General features: G+C 42.0%; 1 protein-coding gene across 10 annotated transcripts in view; it reads right to left on the reverse strand.

Moving 5' to 3' along the window:
* The window catches only part of ralgapa2 (Ral GTPase activating protein catalytic subunit alpha 2), a 123,445-nt gene that overhangs the window by 31,970 nt on the left and 76,495 nt on the right, over nt 1-14,980 (reverse strand). For all 10 annotated transcript variants that reach the window (XM_061794263.1, XM_061794270.1, XM_061794264.1 and 7 more), the window contains 5 exons: nt 14,708-14,779; nt 14,188-14,311; nt 13,911-14,066; nt 11,056-11,214; nt 9,067-9,194 (listed from right to left, as the gene is read on the reverse strand). In XM_061794263.1, coding sequence (XP_061650247.1) covers nt 9,067-9,194; nt 11,056-11,214; nt 13,911-14,066; nt 14,188-14,311; nt 14,708-14,779 — 639 coding nt within the window. The remainder of the gene's footprint in view (nt 1-9,066; nt 9,195-11,055; nt 11,215-13,910; nt 14,067-14,187; nt 14,312-14,707; nt 14,780-14,980) is intronic.

A 14,980-nucleotide genomic window follows, 5' to 3' on the forward strand; every position in this document is an offset into this window, starting at 1 on the left:
ACCCAAATCAGCTAGTCATCAATAGTAATTAGAGGCTACACATAAGTAATGAAGAGGTGTACACTACAATAAGCAAAAGTAACAATAGTAATAGTAGTTGCGTCTCAAAACAAAGTGTTTTCTAAAACAATGCATAAATGCAGCGAGGATTATGCAAACAAACTTTGCATCAATTTCAAGATATAATCACCTCAATATGAGTGTTGTGTTTGCTTCTACAAGCCAAAACATTTTCTCATTGTGTGACATCAATTCCAATAGCCTGCTGCAGTGGCGAGACAAGATTTCGTCAATGTCTCAGCACTGTTCCTTCAGCTGCCACTTGAAAATGAAATAGCCTATGAGTATTAACACATAAAGGGAAGATTTCTGTATCAAGAACCTGACAAAGCACAGCAAGGCATATTTACATGTTTTGTTTTTGTTATTACGTTCTGTCATTCATTCTCTGCCAATGCAGAAAATTCCATTTTGTGCAGAAATGCAAATGTTACAAGGCATGAGGACACTCTGTATAAGAGAACAATTGCCTGAGGCCAGCCAGGGAGCAGACACTGCCTTTGAACCGTTTAAACAGGCATTAATGTGCAACTTATAAATAATCAACTAATGCCTCCTTTAAAAAAACAACCATTCAAGTCCGTGATATTAAAAGCAACGCAGGCTTGGTTGAAATGAAGAGCAATCTCATCATTTGACAAAATGGACAAGGAAGCCCAATAATGTCACAAGGTGACCTCCTCTCGAGTGCCAAAATCCCAAGGCCACATCAGGCACCAAAAGATTCCAGTGCAGAATGATGAGTGACATTTCGGTGACATTTCCCAGCAGCATTTGACGTAGCGCTGTCGTCTCAAGACAGCGTCAGAAATATCTATGGATATGCTTGAATTTGACACCAACGTTGGGGGATGCGGGTTTTTTCAGGGGACGGCCTCAGGTCGGCGGCTGGTGATGAGGAGGCTGGACTCTGAGAGATTGAATGCTAATCACTGGAGCACAGATAATGGATGATTGAAGGCTCTTTCGACGCCGCTGTTGGATTTCAATATCAGAGAGGCCCTAGAATTGGGATTCTTATCATGGGCGATGCGTCAAACAAAGGGGAGCCGAGTGTGAAATATGGGGTCCAACTCAGGCACACGACCATGGCGATTAGCACAAGGATAAAAAAAGGCAGCCCAAACAAAAGGGGCCAGCTTTAGCTGGACAAAAGGCTGTCCGCTCCCTTGTAACAAGAGACATCGAAGGGAAAACGGACATAAAGAGCGGGAGTGTGTACTTTAGTGGTAAAATAGGGACAAGACAAGAGTTTGTCGAGATGGCTGGAAACGTGGATGAATAGTGTCACAGCCCAATGTTTCAAAAGTCTTCCAGGCTCCCTGCTTCTGAAAAGGAAGAAAGGACCAGCGGGAACGAAATGCAAACACGCACCAACTCTTAGCCATTCATAAGCATCCAAATCAACACACAGGACCAGCCACGTGCGCGCGCACACGCACACACACAAAGGCACAAGGGCTTCATGTCTCTGCTGAATCCACCACATACAAAAAACAACAAAATGATTCCCTTTTATGCCTGAATTCCAAGTGCTACTGCTTGCCAGCAAAGCTCATTAGCCCTCCCTTCAAGAACCTGAGACAAAAGAGAGGAAAACAAAACGTAACTAATCAATGAGAATGCACCCACTAAGGATTGGGTGTGTGACTGTATGTGAGTGGAGTGATGGGGGGGATAACATGAGAGGGTTAACAGCTTCTGCTTTAGTGTAGCTGGCTACAGGGCGGAGAAAGAAAGTTCATAATTAAACAGGGCGAGGGGAACAGATGGAATGGCTAGCTGGACGCTAATCACTTAAAGCAGATAGACATGTCCTAGCACACATGCCCAGAGTATCATAACACCATGAGAACAGTATGGGGTTAGCCTATACACGCCAATGATATATTTTGGCATATGAGCATAGTAGGTATTAGAAACATTTAATAATGTATTTCTTATTGATATCTAAAAGGACCGTGAGTCAAAGGGATTAACATTTAAGAGCCAATTCAAATTGTCTGTAATCTCGTGTGTCCAATTTAAGAAGAGGACAGTTGGAAGGCTTACTCCCTTGAGGAACTGCATGTTTCTATGTAAACAACAAAAATGTGCTGCATATTAGGGCTGAGCGATTAATCGAAATGTAATTGTGATTTTGCAGTTTTTTTCATAAAAACATTATCATTGAAGAAAAACAATTCATGTGCAGGGGCGTGGGCTGTGTATGCAAGTTCCTGTGTTGTAAACGCACCCTAAACACACCCTGTGTTGCTTGTAGCAAGCTGTGCGGCATGTTCTTCTGCCTTCCCTGAGCACGCTTTAAGATGTTTATTGACACCCCAGTTGAAGCTTACTGTAAAAGGAAACGCACAACAAAAAGAATTACCTACTCACACTGAATATTAAAATACAAGACATACATCATTTCAGTCAATGGAAAACCCTATTGACAGGGTTAGCTAACATTAGCATTAGATCACGGGAGGGATTTACCTTCAAATAGCGACTATTTACACACAAACGCCATAGTAACACATACAGACTGACAATATAACAATGCTCACGGGCATATATACTTCCTCATCTGTGAAAAACGACTTCAATGAAGTTTGATTGCGACTTTCTTCTTCTACTTTTTTTTAGCTTACTGAAACGTGCAGCTGCATGCATGCATCACACCACACTGCCCCCAGGAGGGCAAGGCTCGTATAGCAGGAACAGCAGATACAGTCATGGCTTTGTAAAAAAAAAAAAAAAAAAGAAAAAACACTTTTTCCCCCCCCGATTGTCTAACATGAAATCAGACAAAAACTGTTTTAGGTCAATTAGGATTACCAACATTATGTCTATTTACTAAATGCCAGAATACTGAGAGAAGGATTTTTTTTTTTCAACAAATATATATAATAGAAAACACAGTCACCCCAGGCATAACAATGTTATTTGCCATGGCTAATTATTTTTCTTTATTGATTTTTAGTTCTATTTTTTAACATGTTATTAATTTACATTTTACAAATGTATTTTTTGGTTGTTCTATTAAGTTACATTTAAAGTTGAGTTTTGGTAGTAAAATAAATACGAACAAATGTTGTCGTGTTGACTCCCGGTCCCTCCCACTCCCTTCCAAGCCAGAGTGTTTAAAAGAAAAATCCCGCTCCCTCCCATTCCCAGCGATCGCTCCCACTCCCTCTCTGTTTTTAAAAAAAATCATGCCCGATGCCGTATTTTTCAAAAATCCTGCCCAATCCCGCTCACTCCCACTCCCACAGAGGTTGATCCCAATCCCAAGTGAGGGATGCTCAGGGGAAATCATTAAGTAAAAATAAAATATAACTCCATCATCTTTTTCACTTCTGTCATGGTTTCCACTCCCATCAACTCCTGTCTAATGGTTTCCACTCCCGTCAATTCCTGGTGACTTTATGACAATTCCCTCTCCCTCCTGCTCCCACATGACCATTGCTCCCCCTCCTGCCCAATCACGTGATTGATAGTGAAGTTCACTCCCAAATGTCAGCCTCTATTACATACAGTACATATACAGTATATACAGTATATCTATATCTATAGATTTAGATATACACACACACTGTATACATAAATATATACTATATCTATCTAGATATATCCATATCTACAGTGGGTAGGGAAGTATTCAGACCCCCTTAAAATTTTCACTCTTTGTTATAGTGCAGCCATTTGCTAAAATCATTTAAGTTCATTTCTTTCCTCATTAATGTACACACAGTAGTGATGGGACGAAGAAGACTGGTGCGTCAGCACTGTGCCGTGCGCACAAGCGTGAAACCCCGTAAAGCATGAATTCTGCTCTTTAACAGAAAATCCTGAAGGAGAATGTCCACCAATGCCATGCACCATTACTCGTGTCAGACATACGATTGAATCAGGTGGAACTGTTTAAGATGTCCCTAAGCAACTTTCTGGAAGACTTCAGACATTCCCAGCGAAGAGAAGAACAATTGGTGACCGACGGGTCATCAGATAGGAATCCCAAACTCAAGTGTCTATCGCATGTTGAAGCAAACCCTTTGCAAAGGAATGAGTAGACTAGATTACGGGGGCAAGACTCTTTTATTTGATGTCATAAAATGATCTTAAATGTCATGTAGTTTCCTTTAAGTCATCAGACTTGTACGGTGGGATGTCTATTTTCAAAAATATATGTTGTTTATTGTAATTGTGACTGACACCCTGAGCTTCAGTTTGTGGGAGCACAACGAAATTGATTCCACACAAAACTGGCAACCATGCTTGTTGTCACTTGTCACAGCGTACCAACGGACAGATGCCAGACATGAATGGATATCAGATGGACACAGGAGGGAGGGCACAGAGCACCATATTTTGGTTTTCATTTGTTATAAAAACTTTTAAAAAATCAATTGCTTAAAAAAAAAAAAAAAAACTGTCGGCAGATGATTTTCCAAATGCAAATTGCCAGTTCAAAGTGGTTTCCATATACATTGAGCAAGCAAACGTTCGCAACAGTTTGACAGCACAGCCGTGTGTGCAGTAACAAAAACAAAAAGCTCTGTGTCCCTGCTATTGGTCCATCTGTCTCCATGCCTGCTTTACCTGTGTTTAAAGGGGGAGGGGCCCATGAACCTCAGGCTGAGTTGTGCGTGGCCCCCAGGGCTTTCAGGGTGTGGGTCCTATGTGGTGGATGTGTGTGTACGTGCATGTAGGAGGGGGGTGTTTAGGAAAAAATGAGTAATGCTATGAGTCATTCTGCATTAGCAGCAGGGGAGAGAGACAGACAGAGGAGGGAGTGGATACGAGGGGGCATGGGGAGAGAATACTTTTGCATGTTGTATGACGCTAGACGCCATATGCCATCCGAACTGGGCTGCCTCCTGAGTCAGGGCTCTTGGTTTGATAGAACCAACGCCCCCAACATCCCTCCCCACCCCCACCCGCTTTACACTGCCAAAGCTTCCCCATTTTCCACCAACTAAAAACCCTCCTCCTTCTTGGCCTTCCTAGACTCCAGCAATGGTCGAGGCGATTGCGTTGGTTGTGCATGGTTGCGCTGTGTATTTGTTTGGGGAGTACGGCGGGTTGGTACTCAGTGATCTGAACACATCGGACATTGTCATGAGTACCGGCAGGAACAGCTGGTCAGCTGGAGAGAAGAAGGGGGGGGGGGGGGGGGGGAATAAAGTGGGGAAAAAACTGAGAGGCAGTGCGCTACACTGATAATGGGATTAGGTTAAAACATTCAGTTGGGGGAAATCCCCTCTCCCACCAGCACCCACACAAACACACAAACCTCTCAGCAGCTCCCCTAATACAGCATAAACCTTCAACCACTATTAGTGCCAAGGGCAGCCTCCAACACAATCAAACCACAGTGACCAACCAAAGGAAAGAACACAGTACGTGCGATAAGTGTAACATACCAACCTCATCATTTACATGAGACTGTTTTGATATTAGATTGTCTTCTGTCTATACTGGGACTATTTCTGACACATTTGAAGTCACCTGCACTGCTTTCAAATAAACAGGAAGTTCACTTGTTATGCACCCATCAACTGAGAACACCGAGTGGGCCCGGAATACAGTATCAAGAACGAGCACTTGGCATCTTGCCGTGCCCACTGGAGCACTGCAAACTCCTCAGTGATATAAATTGCCTTGTATTATCCATGAGACTGCATTCAGTTATGGCACAACAGCTGGCAAATTAGACCGATCAACGGTGCTTAATAATTCATGTGAGACAACACTAACATGACAGATCCTATTCATGACACCCTATCAGGCATACAGCCCACTTTTATCTGTGCTAGGTGAGGAATCTTGACGGTAGATCAAAGAAAACGCTCGTAATGGACAAAGACGCATCAGAGAGAGGGAGAGAATATGTCATTGCCAATGAAGTTCACTGTAATAATTGTGAATATGTCTGGGGGGTGGTGGTGCATTAACAGCATACTAAGGAGTGCATGCAGGTGGTCATATTGTCATGAAACATATTGATATAATTTACATCGTTACAGAGTATTATGTGCTCATGTGGGGCCTGTGAGGGATCATGACAGACTTCAGCCGCTTTCTGGTTTCCACTGAAAAGACCCAACCTGCCCCTAATCTTACAACTACAGACAGACAGACAAACACACGCACCCACACACACAAACACAGGCATAGAACCATCTCCAGGCACCGATCAATAACCATAATCTGTTTCTGCCCTTTGCCAGTCATGCGAGCCAGGCTTTTTGGAGTGTCTCTGTATGTGTGCGTGTATGTGTGTTTGTGTCACAGCAGATGATGTGTGTGTGTGTGGGGTGGGGTTGGGGCGTGGATGGGGGGGGGGGGGGGGGGGGGGAGACAAAAACTATTGATTCTGTCCAATAGCGAGGCTATGTCTCTGAATCAAGGTCACCTCTGTACTGGCTCACCTATTAGAAACTTGCCATCTCCCCAACACACACATACACCAACGGTTTTTATCCTTAACAATTTCACACTGAGTGATGGAGAGTGCTTGGAGACCAGAGAAATGAATTTGAGCTTCTGGACGAAGACATTATTCTCCAGTGACACTGGTGACACATTATGTGGCAGAAGACATGGCAGCAAGGCTGGGTTAAGGTGACGCAATCAAATGTGTCATCTTTACCAACCTAATACCTCATCCCATTTTCTGCATGGTACTTCTTAAAAGAGCCTCCAAATGAGATTCACTTATGATTTGTTGTTGAAAAAAAATGAAGGAAATGTGGTTCATTAAAAGCAAACATCTTGCGGTCACAAGCATTCAAAAAGCAACTGCAAAGGATGGACGAGACAGACAATACAAACAAACAAACCCAAAAGCCAGACCAGCTGCATTTTCCATCAGCCATCTAAATAATAGATGATACATTACGAGTTGTCTGTGAGAGGCTTGTTATATGATGTCTATGATTGCATCTTGACAGACAACATTGATGCAAATTAAAACAGACATTGAACAATGGAGACTATACAAAAACTAGTTGAGATTCCACAAATCTCACAGAAGTAAATACATGACAGATGTGGTGATGAGAAATGGAGTGCAGTGTGTGTGTGTGTGTGTGTGTGTGTGTGGTATTTATTTGAAAACCCTCACATTGCCAATCTGTGTCTGTATTTTCCCAAAAATGTTGCTGGTGGTCATTTTCTATATCAAATCCTATTAGACTGAGAGATCCTGGGAGTGTTGCAGCAGACTGTTGGAGCCCTCTCCAGCCTTGATACGGTGTGAGAGAGGGGGGCCACAGCGTCATACTGGCCTTTTATCAAGACACACGGGGGTCATATAGCTTCTCTTTGAAGAAATATTCAGCTAATTACCTTGGAGAGTGGCCTCACAGCCAGGGAGCAGTCTGTGGAGTGTTAAAGCATTGTGTCTGGGTAAACTAAGGATGAGGATTTTGCTGGAAAAAGGCTTGGAGCATTGTTCGAACAGGAAAGATAAAAGAGTTACATTTCCAAAGAAGCACAAGAAGCAATGCACACTGGTCCAGGAAAAGAGCAAAAAGCTGGTAGACTGAAAGTGCAAATCCAATGATGAAAGCCTATTTCAAAAGGCACACCTGACACTAAAGTAAAGTTTGGGTTTTGCGTGTGCCGATGTTGCACATGACATCACCAAACCAAAGCCATCATTCATTACTTCCCTTCTCCTCAAAAAACAGCAGAAGGACAAGCAGATACTGGCAGTGTGCTTAGTGCGCCTGGCACATTGATTCAGCACATCTCTTGGACAGCGCGATGCCTGGCAGCCTAAATCAGCATCAAAACTCCAGAGTTTTATTATCCCCTCTAATAGGTCATGACGTTGTGCTGTCTGCTTCTCTGCTAAGGAATGCCAGGTAAGGTTTTTGTGGCCCGGAAAGGCCTCTGTACTGTCCCAGCACTCCCTTGAGGCTCAGCGAGTCAGGCAGATAGCGGTTGGCTCCTCCTCCTGGCGCTGAGAGACACACAGGGCTAATTCTCTTGGCGTCGGGAAACAGACATCTGTCACTCAGGACGCCCCCAGGGATACAAAGGCGAGGCCTGATAGAGACAATTGGGGAACCAGAGGATGCACAACAGCAGATACATACTTACACTTTGAACTGTCAAGCTATATTTGAGAAACTGTCAAATTTATTTAAATCTCAATAAAAAAAAATACTGTGTAAGAGAAAAACAATAGCTAATACCCGTTCCCCCAAAACTACATTGGGGGAGGTTTCTATAGCAACCGCCAGAGGGGCAGCGGGGCTCTGGTGAGGCGGTGCTGTACATGCTGTCCGAGAAGGAGCAGGGTGTTATGAGAGATCAGGTTTCCCCCTCCAGGGGCCATCCCGACCCTCTTACTCCCCCCTCCAATTGCCCTTCCCAATCCAGTGCTGCTGGCATTCACATGCTAATTTGTCTCCATTGGTGATTACATTGCCTTTAAACCAACTGACAACTACAGCTGGAGTCAGGCTCTTAACGGCACACTGTTAAGAGGCATTGGTGGAAGGATGAGAGCGAGCTTGTCTGTGCGTGCGTGTTGAACATTTGTTGATGTGACTCTTTTTTGGGGCCCTCCTTGTGCTCCATAAAAATGGTAGAAATAGATGACGACGACACATCATCAGTGCTCCTCCGACAAACAGGTCCATACAACCTCCCATGCTGCTTCAGGCTGTGCAACAGCCCCAGCTTAATAGCTGTATGCAAATAAACCAGCCAATAAAGATCCATGTCGGCACTCAGATGTGTGCATTGGCTGACGTGACAAGCTACCCGCATCTCAGTAAATTTGCTCAAATGGGATGCTGGTGTCACTGACCATATCAGACTCTTTGGTGTTATACATGAGTGGAGTCATAAAATCTACCAAAATCTACATTCACAGTCTTAAACATGCGTACGTGCTTTGATAACTATCCTAATAAATGATGATAAAACATTCGAATGTATCTGATGAAACAATCCCTTTACTGTGATGGTGAAAATAAAGCTTTAGAACGAAGAAGAAAAGGATACAAACTCTGGTAGAGAGTCAACTGGGATTTGACAGCTCTGCTGGCATTGATGCAAGTGGCCCGCACTAAGCTTGGCAGCAGCTTCCCGTTGATGATGGCGCCATTAAATAGAGGCCCAAAGAAGGGAACCTGAGAAAATGAACGAGGAAAAAATAGTAAGGATGTATTTTAACATGCATGATGTTCTCAAGTTAATTTAATCAATCCTCTGGCACTGTGTAAGATCCAAATATAAGGCTGATTAAAAATCATACTCTGACCGTTTTTCCATCTGTTTCAGGCGAGAGGGTTTAACACTTAACTAGATTTTACATAACTATGCATGACAGCCGCACATATTGAATGAGAATCAGCGTATGGTAAATGAAATTAAAATGACAATCAATACCTAACAATGCCCCCATATTGAGCAAAACAACAAATACAAAGCGACAATAAGCATTTTAGCGGTTGCGTGCGAGTGTGTGGGCACACGCGTCTGTTCACTCAGGCCCTTAATCACTGACGCCCAATGGTCATTGACCTGGAAGTTGACGGGAATGTCAAAGTCCCTCCTAAAGGTCCTGCTGTCTTCAACTTGGTAATTTAAGCAGTATAATAGCAAGTCAAATTATATAACAAAGGGATTTCAAGAAGATCATTATTAACTCATTAGCCACAAAACTACTGTGACAGCTGAGTTGGTCCCATAAAATTGTCGTTTTTATTGAAAAGTGCAAAGTGCTTCTACTGTCTTGTATTCATTTATTGTGGTAAAGGCTTTCTTTGACAGGGTTGAAATATTACCTCACAATATTTAAATCATTTACATTACAAACAAACCTATTAAACCTCACTTTTTCTATTTCTGTTATATCTTATCATACAAGGTTGTAATTTATTTTGCTTTTGATACACACCTTTCTAAAAATATTGCAACAGTGAGTCCAATTCCTTCATTTTTTTGTAATTTAGAGAGCTCATGTTTGATTACTATGTGCACCTAGATCTGTTTCGCATCTTAGCATAAGCATAGCATTGCATGCAATGGAATACAAGTTTCTAAGTGAATACAAGTACTGGAACAGGCAGAACAGATTAAAATGAGGAAGAATTGATATTTAGTTGCAAATCCTTTGCTTGCAATAATTTGTATCAAGCTTGTGATCCACTACACCACGGAACGACTACATTCATCGTCTTTGATGCTTTTCCAGGCTTTCACTGCAGCTTCTTTCAGTTGTAGTTTGTGTGTGTGTGTGTGTGTGTGCAGATTAACTACATATACTTTGTATGGTTTAAGTCTGGAGACTGACATAGCCAATTTCATGTTTTACCCAATTAACCTTTTGTATTGTTTTGGGTTCTATGTCTAATAATGTTAATTTCATTAAGTTTTCAATAAACACTGGAACTCGATGCCCAAATTTGGGGAATTTCGGCTCACTGTGCATTTGAATTTGACACCCCTGATTCTCTCTCTCTCTCTCTCTCTCTATATATATATGTATATATGTATATATACACACACACACACATGCACACAGACACACATGTATATATATATATATATATATATATAAAAAAAAAATATATATATATATATATATATATATATGTGTGTGTGTGTATATATATCTATATACACACACACACACACACACACACACATATATATATATATATTTATATGGTGGTTCCACGGTCGCCATTGTTGTTGCTTTGTTCCTTGTTACTGAAAGGAAAGCAAAAACGGCTACCGGAAATGGCCCCAAAAATGCAGAGGAAACTCCACCCTGTGGCGTCCTAGCCAATACCAGCAGCAGCGGCACCCTCAAATCGGAGGTGAACCGCAGCACACTTTCAAAACTGCGTGCGTGTTGCGCTCGAGTATAAAGGCAAACTATGCGCCGGATAGCCGCAGTGACGTCAGTATTTGGTGCTTGCCTAATGTTAATTTCCACATTAACATTGTATGTGTTGTTTACAGAACAGTTCAATTGTTTCTCACCTGTTGTTTCTTCATGATTTGGATGAAATACAAGTTGTTTTCCATTGGGTAGATGACAATCAGCACATCTCCAAAGTCCGTTGGAATGATGCCACGCCGATAATCCCTGGTGTGCTCTGACCACACTATGTGTATCTCGTCATTTCCAAGGTGACGAAGCTGCCGAACACACAAAATCAGACTAAAACAGGAGACTGGCAAATGCATATACTTTTCCTACAATAGTGATGATGATGATGATAAAAACACAAATGTTGAAGGAGTAGGACAAGCCACTGGGTTTCTTCAATCAATGTTAACGCCCATCCTCAGAAGTGTGAAAATTGACAGAAATGTAGTAGTGAAGGTAGCCTATATTCTTCATTTATCACAGGGCAGTGTTGTTTTATTTGAAGCTACATAAGATGATTGTATTCAAGCATTTTAAATATCTGTTTTTTTTTTTTTTTTTGTTGAAAGCATTTTTATTAAACTACAGAAAATAATGCAGCAGGTACAAGAGGAAATAAAGCATTTTTTTAATCATTAAATTACAAACTTTGTAAACAAATTAAATAAGGAACTGGGCTCAGATTTGAGCCTTTTGTAGTGTTTTCAACATCCATTTAAATTGAAAAGCAAAAATGCACAAAATTGAGCATTTTAAAACCAATAATTCAAATCCAATTAACTTCCCCTATCAGAGATTAAATTGCTTCCCATTTCCACTCTATTCACAAACATAAATGAAAGCAGGCAGGACAAGAGTGTACACTTAAAGAACAGGAAATTGACTGACGCGACTTTGAAATAGGTAAACAGCTTCATCCCAAGTTGAATCAACACAGCTACATTATATTCTCTTACAAGTGTAGCTCACATATTCGCTGCAATTTTTATTTTAATTATGATTATTATTGGGTATCAGACACTGAAAATTCACTCTGTGCTTAGTTGAAAACATCTGCCAATGTACTGTGGGTCTAATGACCCATTAGAAAACATGCCCTCGCCACCAAAAATGCAATTAGCGCATTCTATTATAAGCCCTTAATTATGGTAATTCTGTGATCTTAAACAAACGCACGGCATGCTGATTACTGTTCACCAGTTCAGTCTGTCTATCTGAGGACCAGCAGGTATAAACCAAGTCAGTCACTGGGACAATTTCATGGAAATGTTGAAAATGCATTTGGTGCTAACAATTAATACCGGGATGTTAATTTTGGTTAGGATATTAGCATTTGGATGAGCTGAATCACAAGTCTAATGAGGATGCTTATGCTACAATCAATCGGCTACAGCACGTACCTACTTCCTATTTTTGGATTTTTTTTTTTCCCCCTCAAAGGCTGCTGTCCAATTAGCTGTCTTTGACCTCCACCCAGTTGATGGGCCTCAAAACATGATGGATACAGCAGACGAGAGGACCCCAGAAGACTGGGGGCTACTCATAAATTCAACCTTGGTTGGCCCATTTAAGCTTTGGTGCCTTGGGGCAAGTAAAAAAGCTTGGGCTATCTCCATCTTCTTCACACATACACACTGACACCCATGTACGTACACACACGCACGCACATACATACACAGTCTCACCCCAACTCTGCAAGTTTCTTCTGTAACTGCATTACTGAGGCCAGCTGCTACTGCTGCAGCCTCCACTACACAACAACAAACAATTGGATTGAGGAATTTATAGCCGCCCCCGTTTCTGTTTGATTTGGCTGTTTGGTTTGACCGCCCTCATCCTTTTCTACCCACAGAAGAACCCACAGTATGCCTCTATGGCCCTACGCAGTAAAGTGGGTGACTGCTGGACTAAAAGTGTTATTTTTAAATTGACATGGAAAACATCCCACTCAGACAGCTATGAAGCCTGTTCCTCATTCCATCTTCACATCCAAATGCCCCCATACCCTTTGGAAGCATTCGCGTGTACACCAAGCCAACCATTTTCTATATAGCCAGTAGCTGGTGTGGAGATTTGGGAAAGGTGAGCATGAACAATTACAGCATTTCCTAAAGTGAAATGGAGGTAGAGAGGCAGCAAACTGCATTGTCATTTTCCTATTTTGCCCGAAACTTGATATTCAATTTTTACACATTTATTTTTTTGCAGTCCATAAGCACAGGTTCAGTAGGGTTTGGAATTTGTAGGTGGTTATTAGTGACACAGTGCCTGTGGAGGACTGGAGTGGGTGGGGATATGGGGGAGGCCTGATTAATTTCCCATCGCAGCATGGCCCCCGTATGAGAAGATTGGCAGCATGGGCAGGGGCCTTTGCGGCTCATTTTTTCGTGCTAACTGTTTCTTGTGTACTACAGTTTTGAATCCTACTGCAGAACCCAATTGATCGCTCCTGTGGAGGCAGCAGGAATTGGATAAAAAGATCCTGCTGGCATCCGTCCGGCGCCCGCTCTAGCAGAGAGAGATAATGGCCGAATCCAGGCCCTGGTCACAGCACACAGGGAGGGGAGCAGGGAATAGCAGAATCATAGTCATTACCACAGCGGAAAATGCAACCCTGTTCACTCGCGAGCCTGCCACTCTCTACTCGTCATGCCTGCTTGCCAAGGTTACTAATCAATGGCCACATTCTGGCGTCACACCTCCTGATCACAGCTTAACACCAGGCTGTAGGATATACAGTAAACGCACGGCATGCTGATTACTGTTCACCAGTATATATATATATATATATATATATAAACTTAATCTCGGCAAGCGGGACAGTGTAGCCATTTCACTGTATTAGACGTGCACAGTGTTGTTTTCTCACTCTTGGGGTACCAACAGTCAAACAACACTATGTACTGTATATCCAAATTTGAACGTGCAGATACGATTGGTAATCATCATTATACACGTGAGGCACCTTCTTGGTGAGGCAGTCATCAGAATCAGATGGCATACGTGTAGAGACATGGAAGATGGCTTCTACAGTGGAGGTAGCGTAGTAGGGAGCTGTTAGTCCTGTGCTGCCATTCCGCTGGAGGCCGCCCATAAAGCCACAGTGTGTGGCCAGGTCCACCTGAGGAATACATAGTTTCCATTTAACATGATTAACGACAACAGGGGTCCACATCGGGAGGTGTATCTTTGTTACAAATATGAATGCATCTGTATTGAGTGTTAAGACTGTTAGGAAGCACCTCCCATCCAAGCCCAGAAACAAAGTCTTCATAAGCCTGGCTGCCGGCACTGTTTGACAGGATGGAGCACTTGTCTTCTTGGCCCTCGCCAATGTAGAATACAGCGATCTTGTGTGTCTCTCGGCTCCAGAACAAAAAAATAATTAAATAAATAAAAACACAAAATAAAATAAACAGTTGTCCTTTTGAAGAGTAACAAAACACGACTATTATAGTCGCTTAAAGTGACAATGAGGACAAAATGTGTTTTGTGTTTATTCATTTATTGTTCACAGAAATCATACAATGAGACCTTACCACTTTACTTTTCAAAGCTATTGGCAGGGGCTGGTGCAAGATGGAAAATGATGGTGTGAGAAAAAAGATGTCATGGAGCTGTTTTGAACAACTGTACCAACTCTAACCAGTTACTCGTGTCGACAAATGATTACAGTACAGCAGCAGTATCCCTGAAAAAAGTGGCTTTCTAAGGAGCTAAGGAGGGAAAGTATATGACAAAAGGGGGGAAAAAAAATATTACCATTGTCGAGAATCCAAGTTCTTTAGTTCTCTTAAGAGTTTGGAGTTCTTCTTCAGCAAATGGAAACTTTTCCTAGGTGGCCAAAAACAGTTCAAATATATTATATCATATTTAGTACCCAAATTGTCACAAATAATGAAGTGTTGATATGGGCCTTATTTGACCTTGTCCAATTATTTATCAGCACATTGTGAACATGAATGTTGAAATTTTTGCTTTGTTTTTAAAGGGTTAGTTTGCAATTTTCCAAAAATGAAAATTTGATCGTATTTG

This window comes from Phyllopteryx taeniolatus, chromosome 13, assembly GCF_024500385.1.
Source record: "Phyllopteryx taeniolatus isolate TA_2022b chromosome 13, UOR_Ptae_1.2, whole genome shotgun sequence".
In the NCBI taxonomy this organism is placed as follows: Eukaryota; Metazoa; Chordata; class Actinopteri; order Syngnathiformes; family Syngnathidae; genus Phyllopteryx; species Phyllopteryx taeniolatus.